Source organism: Setaria viridis, chromosome 4 (assembly GCF_005286985.2).
Source record: "Setaria viridis chromosome 4, Setaria_viridis_v4.0, whole genome shotgun sequence".
NCBI lineage: Eukaryota > Viridiplantae > Streptophyta > Magnoliopsida > Poales > Poaceae > Setaria > Setaria viridis.
The window spans coordinates 4,364,484-4,388,157 of record NC_048266.2 but is presented as its reverse complement, the minus strand read 5'-3'; the positions used below and the strand labels follow the sequence as shown (position 1 = coordinate 4,388,157).

General features: G+C 49.7%; 4 protein-coding genes across 8 annotated transcripts; all 4 read right to left on the bottom strand.

Annotated features, from left to right (window-relative positions):
• Positions 1–3,857: 3,857 nt before the first annotated feature.
• LOC117853050 (uncharacterized) lies at positions 3,858–5,188 on the bottom strand. Its single transcript, XM_034735407.2, has one exon. It carries the CDS (start codon positions 5,118–5,120, stop codon positions 4,230–4,232), a length of 891 nt encoding a protein of 296 aa, XP_034591298.1. The 5' UTR covers positions 5,121–5,188; the 3' UTR covers positions 3,858–4,229.
• Positions 5,189–7,358: 2,170 nt separating this feature from the next.
• On the bottom strand, positions 7,359–11,943 carry LOC117853049 (serine/threonine-protein kinase PBL35). 4 transcript variants are annotated; one of them, XM_034735403.2, is made up of 7 exons: positions 11,564–11,943; positions 9,780–10,099; positions 9,571–9,706; positions 8,810–8,943; positions 8,605–8,728; positions 7,776–8,126; positions 7,359–7,640 (listed from the first exon to the last, which is right to left on the bottom strand). In XM_034735403.2, the coding sequence occupies exons 1-7, from the start codon at positions 11,712–11,714 to the stop codon at positions 7,624–7,626; spliced, it is 1,233 nt and encodes a 410-aa protein (XP_034591294.1). In that variant the 5' UTR covers positions 11,715–11,943; the 3' UTR covers positions 7,359–7,623. The 4 variants fall into 4 exon arrangements, with proteins under 4 accessions (XP_034591294.1, XP_034591295.1, XP_034591296.1 ...); XM_034735404.2 differs by having other exon boundaries at positions 9,780–10,096; positions 11,564–11,942; XM_034735405.1 differs by lacking the exon at positions 11,564–11,943 and adding an exon at positions 11,206–11,287.
• Positions 11,944–13,639: 1,696 nt separating this feature from the next.
• Positions 13,640–18,326, bottom strand: LOC117854076 (putative wall-associated receptor kinase-like 16). Its single transcript, XM_034736354.2, has 4 exons — positions 15,991–18,326; positions 15,393–15,861; positions 15,150–15,257; positions 13,640–15,066 (listed from the first exon to the last, which is right to left on the bottom strand). The coding sequence occupies exons 1-4, from the start codon at positions 16,441–16,443 to the stop codon at positions 13,880–13,882; spliced, it is 2,217 nt and encodes a 738-aa protein (XP_034592245.1). The 5' UTR covers positions 16,444–18,326; the 3' UTR covers positions 13,640–13,879.
• A 443-nt stretch (positions 18,327–18,769) lies between these two features.
• On the bottom strand, positions 18,770–21,976 carry LOC117854077 (wall-associated receptor kinase 5). Of its 2 annotated transcripts, none has more exons than XM_034736356.2 (4): positions 21,120–21,976; positions 20,468–20,942; positions 20,226–20,357; positions 18,770–20,139 (listed from the first exon to the last, which is right to left on the bottom strand). In XM_034736356.2, the coding sequence occupies exons 1-4, from the start codon at positions 21,534–21,536 to the stop codon at positions 18,962–18,964; spliced, it is 2,202 nt and encodes a 733-aa protein (XP_034592247.1). In that variant the 5' UTR covers positions 21,537–21,976; the 3' UTR covers positions 18,770–18,961. The 2 variants fall into 2 exon arrangements, with proteins under 2 accessions (XP_034592247.1, XP_034592250.2); XM_034736359.2 differs by having other exon boundaries at positions 21,220–21,355.
• Between the last annotated feature and the right edge of the window lie 1,698 nt (positions 21,977–23,674).

The window sequence follows — 23,674 nt, the reverse complement described above, 5'->3', positions numbered from 1 at the left end:
CAGTGAACGTGTGAGAGAGTCCGACCGCCCGCGATGGTTATGAGGTGTCACGCGGGGACAGGCCGGGCCGGCAGGTGGGTCCACGGTGCCAGTGTGACGGCGGCGGGCGCGTGCGCGAGCGGCGGGCGGGAATCGAGGAGCGTGCTGTGCAAGCTTTTGCGGGCTCCTACAGTCCTGCGGTGGTTTGAGACGGAGGCGTAGACTTTTTTGCGGGCTCCTACGCTGGTGGCTCTGACGCCGTATGATTGGCTGGTCCGGACACCGGACTGCCACGAGTCACGTGAGCGCGCAGCATTTACATCCCCGTTTCTTCCTTGCAGGAGAAGATGCTGATGAGGTGACGAGGATGCCGGTGCCGGATGCGGCCGTCTGACCGTTGAGGCTTGAAAGCCGTCGTACTCGTACGTTCTGGTCTTCTGGATTCGAATTCGAGAGGAGTCGTACGGGAGAAGGAAGAAGAGGGAGCGGGAAGAGGGGGCTCTGGTGGGCCGACCTGTCTACTGGGTCGAGTTGGTGTCCTTATGGGCCTATCTGACAAGAAGAGACAATTTCGGTCCGTTTGAGCATTCAACTACCAGAGCCCAACTACTAGGCCCACGGTCAACTTTTTGTCTGGGGCCACACCTGATTTTTCAGTATAAAAGCTCCTTAAAAATCATTGGAACAAAACAAAGAAGAGGCTATCCCCACGCCTGATCATATATGGGTGAGTTTGCATTTCTGAAACTTTGAAAACTACACTCCAGTATTACGGTCTCAACAGAAAATCATAACACCCAGACAGAGCATTTCTGGTACCACTCCTAAGTTTACTTGGTGGCCGGTGTTCTTTTTTTGCACCGCTTGAAACACACAGGAATGGCCGATGCTCATGGCTTTGCACCTAAAAAGACCTGCACGTCTATCCACATCGATATTGTTTTTGTTAATAACGAAGAACCGGCCTACGAAGACAACGCCATAGTTCACAAATGCGCATTGTCAACACTAGAAATTCACCCAATACATAAACGTAGCACATGTTGTTGAGCAAGTCAAAAAAGAAAATCTTACATTTGTCAAGATTGCTTATGCGCAAGCCCTACTTTCTACTCCATCCCAAATTGTAGGTCGTTTTGGCATTTCTAGATGTATAATTTTTTACTATGCATCTATATATAATGTATGTCTAGATGTATAAAAATATCTAGAAAAGTCAAAATAACATACAATTTCAAACAGAGGGGTTATATGATCCCAGGATGCAGGTTTATTATCATTGTCCTACACTTCACAAGTCAAGGTTCATATGTCTACACTTCACGAGACGCTGTCCTACCCGGTCCTTGTCGTTCCCACAAACAAATTTGCGGCACCCCTTGGGGTGCAAGATGTCGAAACTGGCAGGACAAAATGCGCATCCCGTCCTGTACTGGGAAAGAGGCTCTTCTCTGCAAGCATTTGAACCAACATTAACATCAAATCGCTCCACTAACATTGTTGTTTAACATCAAAGCACTGCAGTTCAGAAGGAAGAAATTAAAAGGAACTCAGCATTATTTGTACATACCGATGATTGTGCATGCTTCGACGATGGGAGTTGGGTCAGGGTTTCTGAGGATGGCTGTCGCTGCCTCGCTGGTAGTGCACCTCAGCGAAGAAGCGCTTGATTTTGTTGGTGCTGCGGCTGCGAGCCCAGAAGTTGAGGTGGAAACACACCACACCTGGCCCCTGAAGATAACATGCTCTTGCAGCAGGGGCTTCACAACATCATACTCGCCACCCTGCATGCATATGCGGCATGTCATCGGTCATCACTCATCAGTGGCGGCAGAAAGCATCTTGGACAGTCTTGATGAGGAAGGCGTCACCCTCTCTGCATCAAATATAATACAAATGGAGGGATTTTAATTTGATTGACAAGTTAGGTCTTCAACGTGCTGACATGCGTAAGGAAAGAAAAGAAAGTAAAATGCATGCTTCTGTTTGCAGTTCATTGTCGATCGATCGAGACCTCTACTACTCTTCATTACTGGAGCTTGCTTAGTTATGTTGCGCAGGAGAGGGGAGTCTACGTGCGTACCCTTCTGTGCGCAGCGGAAGGAAGGAGGCGATGGAGGTGCCTTGCTGATGCGTCCCTTGAGCTTGCGCCCCTCCCGGCAGCGGAAGCTGCGGTTCTGCAGCCGGAGCTGTCCAACGCCGGCGCCGCCCACTCCGCAGCACATCCCACCAATCCCGTCGCCCACGAATCCATGGATCCAATCCCCGATCCCCTTCTCTCTCACTCGCTCGCCTGGCTCTGGCCTATAGATGTCCAGATGGTACGCGGCCTGGCAGCCCGCCCAAAAGCCTAGTTTTAGCCGGTCCAAGCCCAGCCCGGCATGGCAGCCTTCGTGCCCGTGCCGGTCCAATCCAGTAGCTCGTGCCAAGTGTGGGCTGCCACCCCAGTACAACGGGCAGCCTGGCCCAACACGATTTTAGGTGGCCGGTCTGAAAAGATCCGTTAACTTCTTCACTTCTCCTATCCTTATTTACTCATCCCTCCTTCACGGTGGAGCCGCTCCCCATCCTCCCTCTGACCTCCACACCATGGCTCCACCTCCCTCCGTCCCTCATCCCTCCCTGGGCTTCCGGTGGCCTCCCTATCTTCCTCCCCTCGACCGCTAGTAGGCGGTAGCAGAGGCCGGCGTAGCCACTTGTGCTCCCCCTCTCCTCTCCTCCACAGATCCTGGCGGCAGCGACTTCTCTACCATGCCTGGGCTGGCACGGGTCTTATCGGGCTAGCCATGCCAGCCGGGTTGGTAGAGCACGAAATGGGCTCGTGGGTCATGCCCGAGCCGTTGGTGCAACGCGTGGGCGGGCATGGCCCGGCACTGTGGTGGTGTAGTGCCGGGTCTAGCCCGGCACGAAGTTGGTCGGGCCTAGCGGAGCCTAAGGCCGTTGGTATGGCCCGTGGTGGCGTAGTGTCGGACCGTCCGTTTGAATATCTGTACCCTAGCCTAAGTAGGGAACGATGGAGTTTTACGGAGAAAAGAGGCGGAGGCGGTTGTTGGAGTCCCGAATCCGAACCCCCGCGGGGGAGTCTCCCCACCACGATACGGTACAAACGGGCCGGACGGGCCCGATGAATGGGAGGGAATTGCAAGCGCTGGCCGTCTAGTTGGCGGGCCTAGTGGGCCTCTCTGATGTTCTCTCTCTCTCTGTCTGCGTGGGCTTTGTCGAGAAAAGGAATCGTCGTTTCGGTCCAACACTAAACTCGCAGAGCCCAACGTCGAGGCCCACGGTCAACTTTCTGTCTGGGGCCTTTCGGAGTTTCGGTCGAGTTTCGTCTAGAAGAAAGATGGTTCATTGGAAAAATTCTGAAAGAGTGCCTAAACATGCACTAGATATCAGTATCCTGTCAAGATCTTTACAAATAGAACTCTAATATTTTCCAAGAACAAAATCGCATCAGCGGTTATGTTAGGGCTTATTTGGTTTACTGGGGACTGAAGAGGATTGGATCGGTTTGATCAGGATTTAAAAAGGAGTTGGAAAGGATTGAAGAGGAGATGAACCGAACCAGCCATTAAAAGTAGTTTCTGAAGAAGAACAGCATGTCTGTCACCTCAGGAATTTGCAGTTGATAAGTTGTTTATCTAAGATACCTCAAGGAGTTTCTCTAAAAAAAAAAGATACCTCAAGGAATTGCTGCTGATAATAAGTTGTTTATGTAAGATTTTAAATGCACTCCACGTGTAAACTTGGATTAGTATCAATACTAGTTAGAACCTTTTTTAACAGAAATCGATGTGCTATGGTCAGTGTGACCGGTCACGCTTGGATCTTATTGTGCCAATCATGCAAGTCGTCCGTCTCAAATTCGCAGCCAAAGCTAGTAACAGAATGAAGCATAATCATAAAGCTATGGAAATGAACCAAGCAGTTTCTGAAAACGAACCCAATACTTGCCGCTGCGTGTCGCCAGAAGCTAGACAAGATCGAGCGACATGATACACGCATCGACGACTGATTAACCCACACACTCAGGAGGAGACCGAGAAAGTTCTCCATCTGATGATAATATAAGCACATCACACTCAAGAACACCAAAGTAATTATGACGACACAAATCCTCGACACGCTGGCAGCCGCCGCCTGCGGCGCATGATCCCAGCCACCACGCATGCCGGCGAGCTCAGGCGGCGCCATATGTATGTAGCTAGCTGGGGAGCGAGATCGATCTCCTCGACGACCCCTCTCGTCATCGATCAGTCGTAGAGCGGCGGGCACTTGAACCCCGGCGGCGCGTGCTTGCCGCAGGTGATGAGCAGCTCGAGCGCGACGGGGAGGTAGATGTTGATGTTGAGCAGGCGGGCGCGGATGGTGGTGCAGAGGCAGAGCGCCGCGTCCAGGTCCGCGATCCCCTGCACCAGCGGGCAGCACTTGGACCTCGCCTCCTGCCCGATCACCAGGTGGATCAGCCCGCTCAGCACGTCCACGCACGCGTTCAGCTTCAGCGCGTCGATCGGGCACGTCCGACCCGCCGGCGGCGTCGGGGGCACGTACGGCGGCGACGGCGGGACGTAGGGTGGCGTCGGCGGCACGTACGGTGGGACGTAGGGCGGCGTAGGAGGGACGTACGGCGGCACGTAGGGCGGAGACGGCCGCGGCGTCGGAGGAGTGTACGGAGGCACGTAGGGCGGCGACGGCCGCGGCGTCGGCGGGGTGTACGGGGGGACGTAGGGCGGGGACGGCCGGGGCGTCGGAGGGGTGTACGGCGGGACGTAGGGCGGCGACGGCCGCGGCGTCGGAGGGGTGTACGGCGGCACGTAGGGCGGGGACGGCCGGGGCGTCGGAGGAGTGTACGGCGGGTTGCAGGGCGGGCACCTGGACGGCGGCTTGCCGTGGTGCTTGGGTGGCTTGCCGTGGTGGGGTGGCGAGCCGCCGTGGCCGCCGCCTGAGCCGCCGGAGCCGGGGGAAGGCCACGTCGGGGAGCCGCTGCCGGGCGCCGGGTACCCCGGGCGGCCGGGGCCGTGCCCGCCACCGCCACCGCCAGGCGACGGCGGGGGGCAGTTGCTCCACGCCAGCGAGGCCGGCAGGAGGACGGCGGCGAGGAGCAGTAGGAGGACGCGAACGTTGGCAGCGGTGGTGGTGGCCATTGCGCCGGCTCGAGCGATGGCCCGTGACGGGCTGTGCACACTGCTCACGTTCCCTTTTATAGAGAAAGCGTCACGGCTGGAGCGAAGGTGAAGTGAAGCACGCTAGCACAGTGCTCAGTGAAGCACGCTAGCGCAGTGCACAGTGATCTTGTAAAATTGAGGAAACGTGGTTGCTTAGCTCACCAAGGTTGCACGTTTATACAGGACGGATGCCAACAAATATACTCGATCAAACTCGGTGTTTAAATACAACTTGCGATACATGGTGAAATCTATCTTTAAAACTAATCGAGCCTATCTCCTGTGCATCTCCCTCAAGTTTGTTACAACCGGACTCTAAAGGGGTGTTTGGGAGTACTCCACTCTAAATTTTTGAGCTCCACTTCACCAACTCCACCACATTGCAGCTCCACTCCACCAACTCCAAAAAAATACCAGAGCTCTCCACATGTTTGGCAAAATGCATAGATCTAGCTCCGGAAATAGAAGATCTTGCTGTGTAAAGTCCATTATACCCATGTGAATGGGTCCCACTTGTCAGTGTCCTTTACTTCTCCCTTCTTCTCCTTTGCTGGTTGGGATCGATTTTCTTCATTCGAGCAGGCAGGCCGCGCAGGACCGGCGGGCAGGCGGGCGGCGGGCGGCGCGCGGCAGGCCGCGGCGGGTGAGGGTGGGCGGCGCGGGGCGTGGGGCGAGGCGAGCGGCGCGCGGCGGGCAGGGGCGAGCGACGCGCGGAGGCGGGCGGCGCGGGGTGCAGCGGGTAAGGAGCGGCGGCGGGCGGCGCGGCGGGTGGCGGCGCCGGGCGACGCAGGGCGCGACGGGCGGGAGCGGCGCGGCAGGCATGGCCGGCCGACGTGACGGGAGCCTTTTTTATTTCGCGAACCGTTACGTTGTATAACGAGTGGCAGTGGTGGGTAAATACCCACCAACTCCACGAGGAGGTCTGTAAAGGGGATTTTTGGAGCACCCCTTGAGGTACTCCACCAAAAACGTGGATCTACCCCCCTGCTCCACGTTTTTCCTGGAGCCGGAATTGCTGGAGCTGAACACGTTTGGATGCGATTTTTTTGGAGTTGGTGGAGTGAAGTGATTTTTGGTGAAGTGAAGTGCTCCCAAATAGGCCCTAAAACACAACTAAGATCCCATTTGGTAGAGCTTTAGCTCTAGCTCCTTTGGTGGAGCGATTTCTCTAGTGGAGCTGAAGCCGTTTTGCAAAATATTTAGTAAAATGACTTCTCAATAGTAATATAAGTAATTTTATGATCACTTAATGCTTGAAGAGAGGGGAGAAATCATTTTTTTCTCCTCGTAAGCTGTTTTGCGCTTCTCCTCAGGTTTGATGGTAAAGTTGTTTTGAAATTGCATCTTGACTTCCAGGCCACCAGAGTGATGTTAGAATTACTACGGCTTCTCAAAATACTTCGCACAGTTGTCGGATCGTGGAGGCACGAGCCAGCCAGCAAGCACGATTTGTCAACGCTAATCACGGTCGCGTCTCCGCAAGCAAGCGAACCGCACGCGGGACGGATGCATGCAGGTATGGACGGGCGGGATGGGCGCCAGGTGTTGGCCGCGCCGGCTGCGGGGGGCGGGCACCTGGCGTGGAGCCGAGGACGCGCGCGCAAGCGGCCAACGCCCGGGGGCTCACGGGCCGGCGGTGGCGCAGAGGAAGCAAGCGTCCGCTTCCAGTTCCAGCAGCGGCCGTAGCTGCCTAGCCATCCCTGCCGCGCGTGCTCGCCCGGAACACGGCAAGGCGATGGCGCGGGGACCGATGAGTTGGCGGAGCTCGAGACTTCCCGGGCCAGGCACGGACGCAGCAGAGACTGACGTGGTTGTCCTCTGCGGCGCCGTGGGCGCCCGTGACCCGCCGCGGGGTTTGGAGCGTTTCCGGCGGCGACGCGAGGTCTCCGGCCTCGGCCGTGGGCCACGCACGCCGTCTCGGGTGGTGTGAGCTTGCAGTGTTTCTATTTCCGTCAGCGGAAAACAGCGACCGATGCGTGGCGCGTCCTGGTGACAGCGGGGCAGAGCTGCGCGATCCTGGCTAAACGCTGGGTGGATACGATACGATAGAATCGTACGATGCCCAGCCGAGATCAGCAATGCAGGAGTCACAGGTTTCAAAAGACTGTTCATGCGTGGCAGCTGGAGGCTCAGATTACTTCTCCCTATCCATGTATTCTATCGCACAACAGCAGCATTCTCGTTGCAGCTCCAACTAAAAACTCCCAACAAGATCACTGACCTGGGCGCACACCAACCATTCTACCCATGATTATTATTATAATTATTACATGCTGCAATCAGATACATCGTTATCTCGCTTCGGCAAACAGCCAAACAGAGTGTGATTGGGCCGAGCGAGACATCTGGGGGATGCATGTCATATCCCCAGGTATATCGGCAGTTAACATCAAAGCTAATTTTGCTATACAATTAAAGCAAACAAGCGTCTAGCGACCAGAAGAATCACCAATATGCTCTTCTGTTACAGCAGAACCGTCCGTCATCGATGCACCTTTCCTGTAATAAAAAAGCGAATAGCAGTTAGCTTCAGCTCTTTATAGAATCAGTGAGCTTCATTACTCATCTTGGATGGTGCTTCCAGAATTACACTCTTATGAACTGGTGATGAGCTCTTCGTTCATGTTTACTCACCGCGCTGAGTTGAGCGAGGCCTCGACGATGCTGATGCCATGTCGTTTAGATCTTGTAATGGTGTGAGTTGCTTGACAACTTCATCCATCGATGGACGGGACTTGCTATCACGGCTAAGGCAGTAATGGCAGATCTGAGCAACTTTCTGCACCCCTTTCACAGAGTAGTTCAGCCCCAAGCGAGGATCTACGAGCTGATAGAGCCTTCGCCGATCATTTAGGTAAGGCCTTGCCCACGCAACCAGGTTCTGCTCCCCTGTAGGCCGCTTCTTGTCCATTGATCTTCTGCCCGTTAACATCTCGAGTAGCACAACTCCGAAGCTATAGACATCACTCTTAGATGTCAAGTGCCCTGAACAGTATGCATGACATGAGCAACAAAACTTGACATATTAACTGCAGAAAGAAACAATCATAAACTGAATTGTTAATTTTTTTAAGCTTCAGGTAGGCTATAAAATCCCGTGGGAAAAATACTACAGGATGAAGACATATGGTCATGTGCATTAGCACAAAAGTATGTGCAATTCCTGTGATTATGGTTGGTCAAACAAATTTGGATAGAGAAATTATAGTACAGAAGCAAATAAGCAATCATATATCTGTAATTTATGTCTAGGGCCCTCACAGCATCAAGACGACCCCCCCCCCCCCCCCCCCCCCCCCCCCCCCCCCAGTTTATGTCTTCAGAGGGAAAAACATTTGGTGAGAAAATGAGAACATCTACAAGCTCAGAGAAACATTGTAAAGTTCAAACACACAGCAGGTAACAGCAAGCTACAGAAATTTTGCTACAAGTAGCTACTGAAGCTAAAAGTTCTCCTCGATACCTGTCATTACATACTCTGGCGCAGCATAACCATAGGTGCCAACAACCCGAGTAGAGACATGAGTTTTATCACCCTGAGGACCAGCTTTTGCTAAACCGAAATCAGACAGTTTTGCATTGTACTCCTGTAGAAACAAATCACCACAGTTAACAAGGTAGCAGTATTATATAAGCATGATATGAAACAGATATAGCAGATACAGTACCGCATCAAGAAGAATGTTCGATGTCTTAAAATCCCTGTAAATAACTGGTTTGGGACCTCCGTGGAGGAAGGCTAGGCCTTTTGCAGCACCTAGAGCAATCTTCATTCTGTTTGGCCAAGGTAGGGGAAGAGCCCCTTCAAGATTAAACAAAGTAAGATGACAGAATCATAAAAGGGAGAAGACAGAAAAATTATCATCAATCAGGAAAGTCAACAAGATTTAGGCACGGACATTAAAATCAACTTCATGAAAAAGCAGGCAAAGCATTTTTTTTGGCAAAAATAACAGTTACAATTGGGAGGACCTAAGTTAGCAATGGAATGAACACCACCATTGCTAGTAGGCATTCATCCTTGGCTCCTTGCCCACTATTATTGTAGACGACTGATGATTTTTTTTCTTTTGGAAATCCACCATCTATTAACTAAGAAGATATGAATAGGTGTAATATCAAATGGCACAAGTAAAACCTAAAATATAATAACTCGGACAGGCTAAATTGCTCAGGTATACACCAGCGACCACAAGGTATTGCACGGTTGCACCATACATAGTAACATGATATATCCATAGTCAAGTCAAGTCAGAATTTAATGACCTCTGATGTCGCAAGGACAAAAAAAAAACCAAGATTGCTCAGAAAAGTGTAAAATGACTTATCAAGGAAGCAAACCACAAGATAGGTCCAAGGAGGAAATGAATGTAGTAAAACACTAAATCTACTCGACTTAAAGCAATTATGGTGTTAGGTGATTGCTTACTTCTGAATAGATGATTTTCAAGGCTTCCTCGTGCCATGAATTCATATACCAGTAACCTTTGATCATCCTCAATACAGTATCCAATCAGCTTAACAAGGTGTTTATGATGCAACTGTCCCAAAAAGTCAATTTCTGCCTGAAAATGTGATTTCTTTTAAAAGCGGTAGCTACAACTAACAGATATAGTTTAGATGCCATACAATACTTACCACCCATTCTCTATGACCTTGAAGGGCATCTTGCTTTAAACTTTTAACTGCCACAGTAACACCTGTGCCGGGTTTTGCAGGAGCAGTGCTGTTTGGCTCAATCCATCCCTTGAAGACATAACCGAACCCACCCTCCCCAAGAATACTGTCTGGCCTGAAGTTAATGGTGGCAGATTTCAACTCCTGAAAGGTAAACTGAAGTAGCTTGGGGGGTGTTTTCTTTTCAATTGATGCATCAACACCATTTTCACCATCATGGTTTGTCTGAAAATGATGACCAAGCTCCCGATTGCTAGCATTCAGATACCTCGTCTCTGCTGCTACAGAGAAAAAAAGTTGCTTGAGCACATCACACAGAAAAAAAATTGAAATTTTACCCAATAAGTTAAGATGGAACAATTTCCCAAGGCCAATAGCTATTCACTCTCAGGCTCCCCCAGATCCAAAATGGTTAGACAAGTTGATAGGCATGGACCCAAAGTATTATGTACTTGGCATAATCATCCTCAGCTTTTAATACAAGACAAAACCTATCCAGTTGACTTGAAGTATCATGCGTATGTTTTGTTATGTTATCCAGGCTAATCATTTGTGCGGTGTCAATTTCGGGCAATATGATAACATAACAGCCGCAAGCAACACAAGTCAGATGTAATTGGCTCCTGGAACCAATGAACCAAAGACTTTTCTTCATGCTTTGACCAACTCAGCTTCAATTTTTTTTGGGTATGAACAGAAAATCTCAATTGACAATTGAAATGTGACACAATGAATCATTGAATTGCATAAAGCTATTTGGATGGAAACATAAGGAGCACAAATTATTGACAGACAGGAAGGGGATTTTCATACTGATCATATTAACGCACTCTTTTACCTCTTATTCATACAGCATTCAAATGATTGTGCGGAAGCTCATAAATATTCCATGATTAAGTTCATACACAGAAAAGAACATCATTAGGCATCAGGCGCTGACTAAGCTCACAGATGCTCGCCTAATGCCGTATTAGTCTGTTCTAATCAGCACCTGATAACCATGAATGGCTTTTTCAAAGGTTGATCGACCATTAGACCATTACATCCACATTTTCGGTAAGGACAGAGAGCATGAACCTCGTGCAAACCACGCAAAGGACATCCTAGATGTGTTTACCTTGAGTTTCAATTCAAAGGCCAATCTATTAATCAAATAAGGCTTTATCCTTATTTGACCTTATAACCTTCATGCCAATCTATTAATCGCTCTTAAGCTATGAAGGAGTACTAAGCAAAATAGTCTGATCAAATCCATGATGAACCCAAGGAACACGAGCAAGAGTGCCCGGGACAGAGCCACGAAGAAGAAAGAAGCACTTCCTTTTTTTCCATGAAAGAAGTCCATATTACCCCCCTCATCTCTTCCATGAGTCTAGAATTCGCGTACCTGGTTTGCGTAGTTCGAGGACGTCAGTTACACGGGTTCGTCGTTTGGGGTTGAATTCTAGACTCATGGAAGAGATGAGGGGGTAATATGGACTTCTTCCTTTTTCCATAGATGATCAGCACATCAGTCATAGACTCGAATATCACAACATCACGTTCCATAGATGATCAGTACATCAGTCATAGACTCGTATATCACAACATCACGCTAATCGCCAAACCAAGCCTTTGCCACTAACGAACAAGCAAGCGGGAACAAATCTTTCGCAGAACCAAACAAACGATCGCCATCCGCCAACCAACCGACTGAAAACGGAATTAGGAAAAAGAAGAGAATAGGACAAGATTCGAGCCACCACCTGCGTCGTGGACGTGGCTGGCCTTGGCCGCGCCGCCGCCGTCGCCGTCCGCCGCCGCCGCCGCGGTCGCCGGCCGGAAGCACGCCCCGCGGAGGCCCCGCGCGACGGCGGCCCAGCACCCGCACCCGCCCTGCTGCTTCCGGGGACTCATCTCTTCCCTGCTGCCCGCCCAGGCGAGGAGGTCAACGGCCTACAGCTCCTCCCGCACGCCCATCCGGCACGGCTGACTGCCCGGCCCGGCTCCCTCCCTCTCGCGCGCTGGCGTTGCTTTTCTCTCCCACTCCGCCGTCCCGTCCAAATCCCCCGACGACCCCGAGCGAGGCGGGGCTTGCCGGGCGGGCAGCAAGATAAGTGCGATGCGGGGGAATGCAAAGGGGAAAGCGAAAGCGAAAGGTGGCGCGCGGTGGGGGTGCACAAGTCGGAGAAGCAAGCGGGGGGGAGTGGGAGTGTGGCCGGGTCAGTGGTGGTGGCGGTGGGCCGCCCCGCCCGTCAGCGCGAGCACTGGCACTGGCGCTAGTGCCGCGGCGGCAGCAGCAGCGACGGGTCGGCGTCGCCGTCGTCATGATGCGGGGATGCGGCCAAGGGGAAAGGGGCTTTTCGGCGCGGCCTTTTGCTGCGGCTGGCGGCTGCGGCGCGGCCTTGCCTGCCTGATGGCTGACGCACACTGGCTGGCGGGCTTGCTGGCTGCGCTTTATCCCTCCCGCGCGTCAGCTGAACGACCGGGCGGTGAGACGAGGCGGCCGGATTTTACCGCCTCGCCTCGCCGGGTTGATTCGATTCGGTTTCTCCGGCGTGGAGGAGTGGACGGTGGGAACGGAATGGTGGGCGGGGGAGTGGGAGCCTACGCTGCGGAGCACCAACGGGCAACGGGTGCCGGCTGTGCAGGATCAAACCGCGGCAAGTGGGGATTGGGGAATGACCGCGGGCTAGGAGACTGGGAATGGATTCATGCTTTAATGTGTGACAAAAAAAAAACAATTTGGAGCATGATATGCGCAGTAAACGGATTGATTTCTCCCCTTCTTGCACAACGGAAATTCACTCTTCAACTCTGCATAAAAGCGTCTTTTTTTAAACAACAGCAAACATATCGATAGATTGAGGAGGAGTAAATCTCACCGTCCCGGTATCAATTGATTGAAATTTAATTTTTCTATCAATCAATGCTTAACACCGTTGAATCTTGAGGCAACAGTCCATCTGGTCCCTATCTCTCTCCTTTCTCTTTCTTCCTCCTTTCATCTTCCACGCGGGATACTTCACGAACTCCCGAGCTCGACGCCCATATCATCCTTGCCGCTAGCACCTCCCCCTAGCTCCTTTGGCCTCCGCTGCCATTGTCTCCACTTCTCGACGCTACCCTGTAAGGGCCAGGCACCCTTGCCACCCACTGGGGTTCCTCCACCTCCCGGCTTCGGCGGTACTCTTGCCGCCTCCGCTCCCTCGCCTCCACTGTCGACCGGCGAGCCTCCCATAGCTCCCTCTAGGCCCGCAAGGCACGAGCAACCTCCAACCCGAAATCCTCTAAACCCTAACCTCAAATTCCAATTCCCATTCATCTCTCTAGATTTTGATGATTGATGGATAACCGAGAGATGTTCACAGGTGCATTGACCGCATAACCGTCTATGAACCCCAGAAACTGGCATTAAGATTGGCCAAATAAAAGATTGCTGAGGAAGATTTCTTGGAAAGAGACAGGGGTTGGACCGTTGTTGGTGCTGGAAAAATTAGGTTTACCAGCCCAGTCCAGCTCAGCAAAGCAACCACAAGTCCACAGCGAGCAAGTGAGCATCAGCCCCACTCACTTTACTAAAAATGGGTTTACCAGCCCAGCCCAGCCCAGCTCAGAGAAGCAACCACAAAGTCCACAACGAGCAAGTGAGCGCCCCACTCACTCCTTTGGGCTGAAAAGAGTCCACCAAACAAATATGTTTTTTCTTTGTCCAGCATTCAGGATTCACCGAATGCCCGAATCACACCGTTCCAGCGAAGAGCAGGTGAAAAGAATAAACAACCGCTAGCGGAAAGAGGTGGCAAAAGAGAAGAAACTTTTCCTCTACAAAACACAATAAGTGACAATCAATTAATTATATTTACTGCAAACATATAAATGCACAGTCAGTGGAATTGATCTTCGAAAATGAAAGAACAGTCAGTTGAATTCAAGCAAATCTGATAACTCACTTCTCCCAAAGCAACCTAACTATACATACTCTGAAGTATAGCAGATCACCGTTAAAACAAAGAGATGTATGCAAAAATGCACGTCAGGTGATCACCATGTATCTGTGACTGCTTATGATGGGGCCAAATCTAACGGCCAGACTCCATCATCCCTTGCACGATCCTCTTCTCCATGCTGAAATTCCCAGAGCTGATCATCTCCAAGCTGGCCACAGGCGACTCCCCAAGCAGGCTCTCCATCTCTTCGGGGTTATGTTGCGCAGGCACCCAAGGGTGCTGCATAACCTTGCTCAGCCTGTCCAGCTTCTCGGCAACGTCTCTCATTGCCGGTCGCCTCTCGCCAACCATCTCCAGGCACTGCCTCGCGAGCTCTGCGACCTCCTCCAGCAATCCCATATCGTTCTCGTTCATGATTCGGTTGTCAATGATGTCCATGAGTCTGCCCTCCTTCACGGTGCATAAGAAGCGTTGTGAAAGGCTCCTCTCGTTTTCAGGCCCTCCAAGGTTGAACGCCTTCTTGCCAGTGAGAAGCTCCAAGAGAACGACGCCGAAACTGTAGACATCACTCTTATCTGTCAGCTGGGACGTCTGCATATACTCAGGGTCTAGGTACCCACAAGTCCCTTGCACAAGTGTGACAAACTGAGATTCATCACTTGGTGCCAGTATCGAGGCCCCAAAGTCTGATACCTTAGCTGCATAGTTCTCATCGAGGAGTATATTGGAGGATTTGACATCGCCGTGAAGGATTGGAGGCGAAGCCCATGAATGCAGGTAAGCTAAGGCCACAGCAGACTCGAGGGCAATGCGTAACCGAGTTGAGAATGAGATGTTGTGGCAGCCATTGCCACCATGGATGAACTGAAACAGTGTGCCGTTCGGGATGAACTCATAGACCAGCATTGGAACCTCTACTTCAAGGCAGGAGCCCAGTAGCTTCACAATGTTCTTGTGGTTAATCTGGGAAAGGATGAGCATCTCTTTGCCGAACTCCTCCTTCTGCTGCTCACTGGTCATCGATATACACCGTTTGACTGCGATCAGACTACCATCCTTGAGCGTGCCCTTGTAGACGGTTCCATGGCCACCACGTCCAAGGATGTTCTTGTTGTCAAACGTGTCCGTTGCCTCAATGAGCTCTGCTTCGGTGAAGATGGAGAAGGCAATTCCTTGCTTTAACCTTATCTCCTGCAGCAGAAGCATCCCGCCATGCTGTTGGAAATACTTCTGCTTGATGTTGGCCAACTTCTTCCTTTCACGGAACAAGTACGTGCAGGTGATGGCTATGACCACAATTACAACTCCGATACTTGAACCTGTGCAGTTTTCAGTTAGCTACTATCATTACAAATTTTTAATAAAGTGCAAACATGTCTATAGATAAAAGAGTGTGTTTTACCCACAGCTAGTGCCACAACGTTCAAGGATCTTGAAGGTGGACAAATGTAACTTCCACGAGTGTTGATGCAGCCGGCGCATGGTTTGCTGGCAGTACACTCATCAATATCTGCATACAGAGTATGATACTTAGCGAGTTGAGTTATGTTCTGCAAGGATTGAATGAGATAAATGTTTTGTTATACTCTTTGAGGGATTCTTTATTGTATTTACAGGCACCAATCAAAAGGTTTGCAATACCGACCTTGGCATCCATCACGAAGGTAAGGATTTCCCTGGTATCCTACGTTGCAGTTGCAGAGGTAACCTGAGCCACTTCTGGAATTAACGCACCTGCTGTGAGCGCTGAGGCAATATGAATCATTTTTCTTCCTCGCTACATCACACGTCTCGTTACCCACTGCCCAATTCAAGATCACTGGGACACGACCAGCGTGCTCATCAAAAAAAGCTGTTGTATTCAGATATGTTGTGTTGAACCGGAATGCGTTGGACTCCATAAGCACAGCATAGCCCCTGTACTCTGCCCTGTCTGTGGTGCTTCTGCTGGTATAGTAATCCGTAGTGTTGTATAGTTCATTGAAATATACACCGTCATAGGACATGTCCGCTTTGAATGCAACCTGGCAGCAGCCGGCACCGTGGCATATCCCTTGTTGTGCCGTGATGTTGCTGGAGGGCCAGCACCGTGACACACACCCAATAATCACATGCTGCATAAACATGAGGATTTAACTTATTAGCAGCCTAAAAAGTACCCAATCCGTAGTACTGAAGAATTAAAACGTGCAGCTAACCATGCATAATCATAAATGAATTCTTGTTGTACAGAGCCTACTCACGACATTATCCGTCATGTATGCGAGAGTGTTGACACCGATGACCGTAAACGTGTTGGAACTCGCTGAATATGTAAATGGCGTTTTGGAGAGGTCCCGGCCCCATATATCATGGTCGATCTTCTTGCTCATGCGGTTGTAGGACAAGGTTGAGATGTGTTTCATGATCCGAACCTGACCTTCGAGCAGCAATATATTCCGCACTGGAATTACTCCAAGGAACGTCAAGATGCTGTGGCCATCCTCAGTCTTGCTGCAATTGAGCTCAAATCCTTCCATTGCACAGCCAGCACCAATCCCAAATGGGTATACAATGTCCACATCGCCGCAACGCGTTGGGCAGCTGGATCCTGGCAAAGCCATCGTCTTGGCTTGGAATTGCAGCGCAACTGTGAGGCTGAAGAGTAGCAGCAGAGGCATAGGTACTGTATCAGTGGGGATCTTGTAGTAGTACATAGTGCGCTCTATTGTGTCACAATTTCTGCTTTGATGGATGAGCACATACGAGTAATCGGTCTCTATATACACTAGTCTCTATATATGAGATATTATTATATGGTGTCTGTCGTACATACATCTATGGGTCCACAAGAAGGTTTGAACAGTCTTAAATATAGGGGTGGACACCGAGATGTTTCTAACATGGAGATTATGACGCAAGATGATGTAGTCTACGTGGCAAGACAATAACTAGTCGATGATTAGAAAAAGTACTCGTAGCAATAAGAGTAGAACTCGTCTAGTCGAATCCAACTAGTATTTTTTAAATCAACCGACCTGTAACCCTACCCCCAGCAATATAAGGCGAGGCTGGGACCCCCTCCAAAGCAATTCAATCCAACCAACACACAGGACATAGGGTATTACGCGATCTAGCGGCCCGAACCTGTCTAAATCGCATGTTTGCGTTTACCTTCGAGTTCCTGATCTCGACGAGCCCCACTAACCAAAACACTACCTCGGGCACCCTTCGGTAGGTGCCGGGTCTAAACACCGACATTTTCCACCAAATGAACGCCAAGTTTTGGACACTTTGACGGGTTCATGGCTGTCTCAATTCAGCGAAGCATCTTGCAGGTCCAACTTCCACCTCATGAATAAATATTGAAAACTCCTTCAAGTAAGTGAAACAATTAGATGCTACAATGATGGTGATGGAAGGATCATCATGGAAACATTCAAATGTAAATGGCAGCTACACGTTCAACCTTTACTCCATACAACATGTTGTGTAACTCGTGAAGTCTATGGTGAAGTAAATGGACTCTCCCAAAATATTGTTCAGTTCTCATTGAACCACTAAAAAATTGGAATCAGAAAGCATTTCATTTCATTGCATCTCTTAAATTTATTTGGATTGGACAGAAATTCCCTTGACTAGGAGTTCGATACCAAATTACATAGACTAAAAGTTGCACATGTGCAATAGCCAATAGGCATCGATGCAGGTGAAAGTTTTCCCCATGACCTTTTCATCACCAAGCACAACGATGTATGCAAGTCATGTTGTTAGGATGTTGCTGTCCAAGTTTCCATTGTAAAAAGAAAGCTGGTGCAATGCCACATCTACTACAGTGCACCTAATTCGACATGCGGTTTGAATTGTCTACGCATGGTAGGGTTCTGAACTCTTCAACAGGGACATGACCATTTCTATACTCATCGCCAGCGAAGCATCTTCCAGTTCCTACCTGACTTCCTCCAGGGGAAAAGGCCAATCAAACACCTTACACCTAGGTGCCAAATTTCGTACAATCTTATGAAATGAGACACAGGTAATTCAGCTGCCAAATTTTGTACAATCTAATGAATGATATTCCTAGAAAGTTCCCTTGACTTTCCTCCCACAAAAACACACAACAGCAGCAGCAGCAACTCACAACTAGCACCAAAGTCTAACTAGACTTGTTCCCTGGGTGGATTTGGACAATTCGACAAATGCTGCTACTGTGACATCAGTGGAAAGAAAAACTTTCACCAAGAAAACAACCTTTGCTCTTGTTCAAACTGGATCCACACAAGCGCCAAACAAAAGAAACAGCAGTGACGTACATGAATTTAACAAAACTGTTGTCTGTCGCTCTGTCGCTCTCCAAACTCGATGTGATGTGGCTTCGTTTGGCTAGGTCAAGGACTCTAGCCTGTAGGGGTCACGCCTCACGTTTTAATGAAAAGCAGAACGTGGACTCCTTGGGGACTAGGAGACGGGAACAATTCAATCCCATGACAGCCAAATTTAGTCCTTGGTGAACTGGTATTTGGAGGATACAGAGGGTGTTTCGTATGGGAAGTAACTGATAAAAGATTGCGGTATTGAGATTTGGAAGTAGAAAAGGCCAAACCTGGCGCTCCCCGTCGCTGCCAGCCGTCGCCTCCGGACGCCGAGCCCACCCTTCAGGCTTCGATGTCGTCGCTCACGCGCGGCCATCGCACGTCCAGCGGCGTGCCCTCAAGGGCTTCGGCGCGTCCCGTCGTGCTGCGCGGCCGTAGCTCACCGACGGGACCGTCGCCGCCCGTCGATGGACACGGGAAACGGCCAGACGGAAACCGGCTCCAAGCATAGCGGGCCTGCAAAGCTCGTGTCTGGCTCACTGGGCCACCCGATTATTTCTGTCACGATTTATTTCGGGCCCATTAAAAACGCTTATCGAGCTTAATGAGGCCAATCCCATTTTGCTTGCCAATGGCAAATTCCACAGATGCTTTACAAGAAAAAAAAAGTGGAAGTGTGAACTCAACCATGCCCAGAAGCAAACCAATGCAGCGGATCAGCAATCCAGTATGCTCTAGCAAATCAAATCACTCAGATATCCTCCCAAAGCAACGTAACGAGGGAAGTACATATACATACTGAAATAAGCATAAGAATAAGATGGTCACCGTGAATCTGTGGCGTGATGGAAATAAGCATAAGAATAAGATGGTCACTGTGAATCTGTGGCGTGATGGGGCCAGCTCTAACGCCCAGACTCCATCAGCCCTTGCACAATCCTCTAATCCTCTTCTCCATGCTGAAATTCGCCGTACCGATCATCTCCAAGCTGGGCACCGAAGACTCCCCGAGCAGGCTCTCCATTTCTTCAGGGTCGGGTTGTGCTGCTACCCACGGGTGTTGCATGATCTTGCTCAGCCTGTCCAGCTTCTCGGCAACATCTTTCATTGCCGGCCGCCTCTCACCAACAATCTCCAAGCACTGCCTCGCGAGCTCTGCAATCTCCTCGAGCAACCCAGTGTCAGTATCAATCTTGATGCGATCATCTACGACGTCCATGAGTTTGTCCTCCTTGATGGCGTTCAAGAAGCGCAGCGAAAGGATCCTCTCATCCTCAGGACCTTCAAGGTTGAAGGCCATCTTGCCGGTTAGCAATTCTAGGAGAACAACTCCAAAGCTGTACACGTCACTCTTATCCGTTAGCTGGCATGTCTGCATGTACTCAGGGTCTAGATACCCACAAGTCCCTTGTACCACAGTCATGAACTGAGACTTGTCGGTTGGTGCTAGTATCGAGGCACCAAAGTCTGATACCTTCACAGCATAGTTCTCGTCGAGAAGTATATTGGAAGATTTGACATCACCGTGGAGGATTGGAGGCGATGCCCACGAGTGCAGGTAAGCCAAAGCCTGAGCAGACTCAAGGGCAATGCGTAACCGAGTCGTGAAGGGGATGTTGTGGCAGCCATTGTCGCCATGGATGAACTGAAACAGCGTGCCATTGGGGATGAACTCGTAGACTAGCATTGGGACCTCTACCTCAAGGCAGCAGCCCAGTAGCTTGACAATGTTCTTGTGGTTGATTTGGGACAGGATGAGCATCTCTTTGCCAAACTCTTTCTTCCGCTGCTCGTTGGTCATTGATACACACCGTTTGATTGCGATCAGACTATCATCCTTGAGCACGCCTCTGTAGACAGTGCCATGGCCACCACGTCCAAGGATGTTCTTGTCATCAAACTTGTCTGTTGCCTCAGTGAGATCTGCCTCTGTGAAGATTGAAAAGGCAGTGCCTTGCTTTAAGCTTATCTCCCGCAGCAGCAGCAGCCCACCATGTTGCTGGAAATACTTCTGCTTGATATCGGCCAACTTCTTCCTTTCACGGATCAGGTATGTGCAGGTGATGGCTATGACCGCAATTACAACCCCAATGCTTGGGCCTGTGCAGTTTTCAGATAGTTGCAATTCCAATTCAATCATGTGCAGACCAAATCCATAGTGGAAAAAGAGGGAGAAAGTGATATACCAACAACTAGAAGCACAGTGCCAGAGCGAGAGGAACTTGGAGGCTTTTGATCTGGGCAAGAGAAATTCCCAGGTGTGTTCGTGCAATATCCAGGGCACGGTCGTGGAACGTTAACAGCACATTCATCAATATCTATAAAAACAGAGTATCAGAGATCTGCTATGCAAGGATTGAATAAGGTGACAAATAAAATGCTTGATTATATTTGTATGCATCAATCAAAATATACTTGCAATACCAACCCTGGCATCCATCAGGTAGGTAAGGGTTGCCATGGTAGCCTTCAGTGCAGTTGCAGAGGTAGCCTGGACCATTGGTTGAATCAATGCACATGCTGTTATTGCTAACACAAGCATATGAAGCTGCTTTCTCCTTGGCAATCTCACAGGTCTCGTTGCCCACTACCCAGTTCAAGATCAGTGGGACACGGCCGGCGTTTTCTTTCCAGAACACTGTCGTGTTAAGATATGTTGTGCGAAACTCGAATGCAGCAGCTTCTATCATCACAGCATAGCCACAGTACTCTGCGTCCTCTGTGGTGCTTCTGTTGGTACCGTTCATTGAAATCCATGATTTGTACCGTTCACTGAAGTCCACATCATAGTAGGACATGTTGCGGGTGAGTGCAACCTGGCAGCAGCCAACACCATTGCAAAACCCATCTCGTGCTGAGAGGTTGTTGTAGGGCCAGGATTGCGCCAAACACCCAAGCACATTCTGCATAACAAGAACATTCAGTTTATTTGTCAACTTAAAAGTTCCCCAGCCCATGGTACTAAAGAGTAGAGAAATAAAATATACAGACAGTAATAAATCATTATCCATGAGTTTTCTTTGTATGCAGAACCTAGTTGCCTCTCCATCTTAAGATGATCGTTACTTGAGATAACTTACAATAGAGTCGATCATGTACGCGAGTGTGTTGACTCCGAAAACTGTGAACATGTTGAGGTGCTCTGAGAATGTGAATGGAGTATCAGAGAGTTGCAGGTACCAGGAGCCATCGATGATGTTCCCATTCGAGTGGTTGCTGCACCTGTATTGGATGTAGTTCTTCATCCGAACCTGGCCATGGAGCAGCGATATATTCATCAGTGGAGCGTTGTGGTAATATGTTATGTGGCTGCTTCCATCCACAGTCTTGTTGCAGTCGAGATTAAATCCTTCCATTGCACAGTCAGCGCCAATCCCAAATGGGAATACAATATCAACGTCGCCACATTTCTTCAGGCAGCTGGGGTCTGGCAACATCACCGCCTTGCCTTGGAATCGCAGCATAGCTGTGAGGCTGAAGAGTAGCAGAAGAAGCATAGGTACTGTATCAGTGGAATTCTTGTAGCAGTACTAGTGGAATTATTGTAGCAGTACTAGTGCATAGTTTCTTATGGTGTGTCTCAAACTCTCAATGTCTGTTTGGTTTCATGTGCAAATATGACACATTAGTCTCTATATATACTAGTTCGACGCTTACTTTGTTAATTGGCCAGACCTTTTCTTAAATGAGATGATTATTTTGTCATATTTTGATGACTCCAACAAATACATGCTATCATTTTGAACCCTTTGAAAGGGTCATAGCTCTTTTGATTGAGTGAAGCATCTTCCTCTTCCAATCCAACTTCCACCTAAGGGCAAAAGGTTCAATAGAATCCAAAAATTTTGTGCGTCCCATTTATCTTTGAAGAAATCTAGGAATTCCAGCATCCATTAGTCCATTATGCAGTTAAATCTCTCAAAAATATTCTTCAATCCACCTCATTCACAAATGAAAACTTGCAACTAGCAGCAAAAGTCTCCCATTTCATTCAGTTACATCTCATAAATTTATTTGGACCTGACGAGATTTCCTCAGTTGGAGTAGCGTGCCACAATTTTCTTTTAACAACATATCTGAAAGGATAGCTGGGGAAACTTTCACCTAAAAAAATGGCCGCTGCACATGTTCAACCTTAAAACCAGGTAAGCAAGCAATTTAAAGAAGCAATGCTGACGAACATGAACGAAACGACTGTACTGAATACCATATAACTTATGCCGTCTCTCTCCAAACTACATGTCATGGTACACTTAATTCAACACTGAATGTGGTTTCCTTTGGCCATGTCAAAAACTAAGGGGGGTCATGCCACACTCAACTCAAGGCAGAATGTGGATTGCAATAGGAGTAGCACTCAAGAGGCATCATCTGAAACATTGTTTTCTCTTTTCGACGAAAGCAGATTAATTTGATCCATATTTCTCAGTTGGTGGATTAGTAGGACAAGTTTGCTACTGTGACTAGTGAAAGGATCCTAAAAATAAATTTACACCTCAACACAAACACAGCCGTTACACTTAACCTTCTACCGATGTCAGCGCCAAAATTAAACAAGCTCTCATGACGTACATTAGTTAAACTCAGTCCTATTGTCCCCGTCGCCTGAAAACGGCGATTTGTTCAGTCGAACAACTGAAACATACTGCAATCGTGCTGTCGCTCTCCATATTTGGCGTGGATCCACATTGAAGTCAATTCAGCCCGAGGCTTGCTTTGGCTAGGTCTATAGTTATAGATGTCACGTGAATCTAAAGTCAACGCAGAACGTGGATTGGTGTGACCAAGTCGAAAATTGAAGAGGTCATGCCACAGTAATTCGATCGAACACAGTTGCAATTGCAGCGGGACTAGAGGCGAGGAATAATCCAAACAGTTTTTTTTTCCAACTAAAGTTCGCGTAATGCAACACAATGTTCAGTGGGTGGACTCGTAGAAAAGTTTCTGATGGGGAGTAGGCCATACTAGAAGATTGAGGGATTGGAAGCAGGGGCAAGCTAACCTCGCGCTACCCCTCGTCGCGCGCTGCACCGGCCATGGCTGCCGGCGTTCGGCCAGCCGTCTCCTCCGGACGTCGAGCTCGCCCTCCGCATGATCTCACCAACCCTCCCCCGCCTCCCGGCTTCGACCTGGCCGTCCACAGCGAGTCGGCGACCATCGCACCTGGAGCTCTCGTGGGCCCGCGGCCGCATCGCCGATTCACCGCCCTAGCGCCCGTGCTTCGTGCCAGGCCCAAGAGATTTGTGGTGAAAATTTGCATTGGGTAAGCTTGGCCCGACACGGTTTTTGGGCCTTTGTCACGCTGTCCAGGCCCAGAAGAAAACGTTTATCAAGCCCATAGGGCCGGGCCCATTTGCTCGGATCTAGTTTTGGGGAGGAAAAAGTCCTATCTACCTCCCTGTACTATGGGCGGAGTTTGTGTTTTCTCCCATGACTCAAAAACCGTCTATTTTGACTCCTCAAACTCTCGAAACCGGTTACAGGACCCCCTCGACACGACTTCAGAGCGGTTTTGTCCGACGTGGCGCCTCCTCATTGCCACGGCGCTAATCCAACATGGCACCATCTCTCCTCCCTCTGTCACTTACACGCGGGACCCACCTTCTGTTATAGTAAGCCCAGGATAGCATCTTCT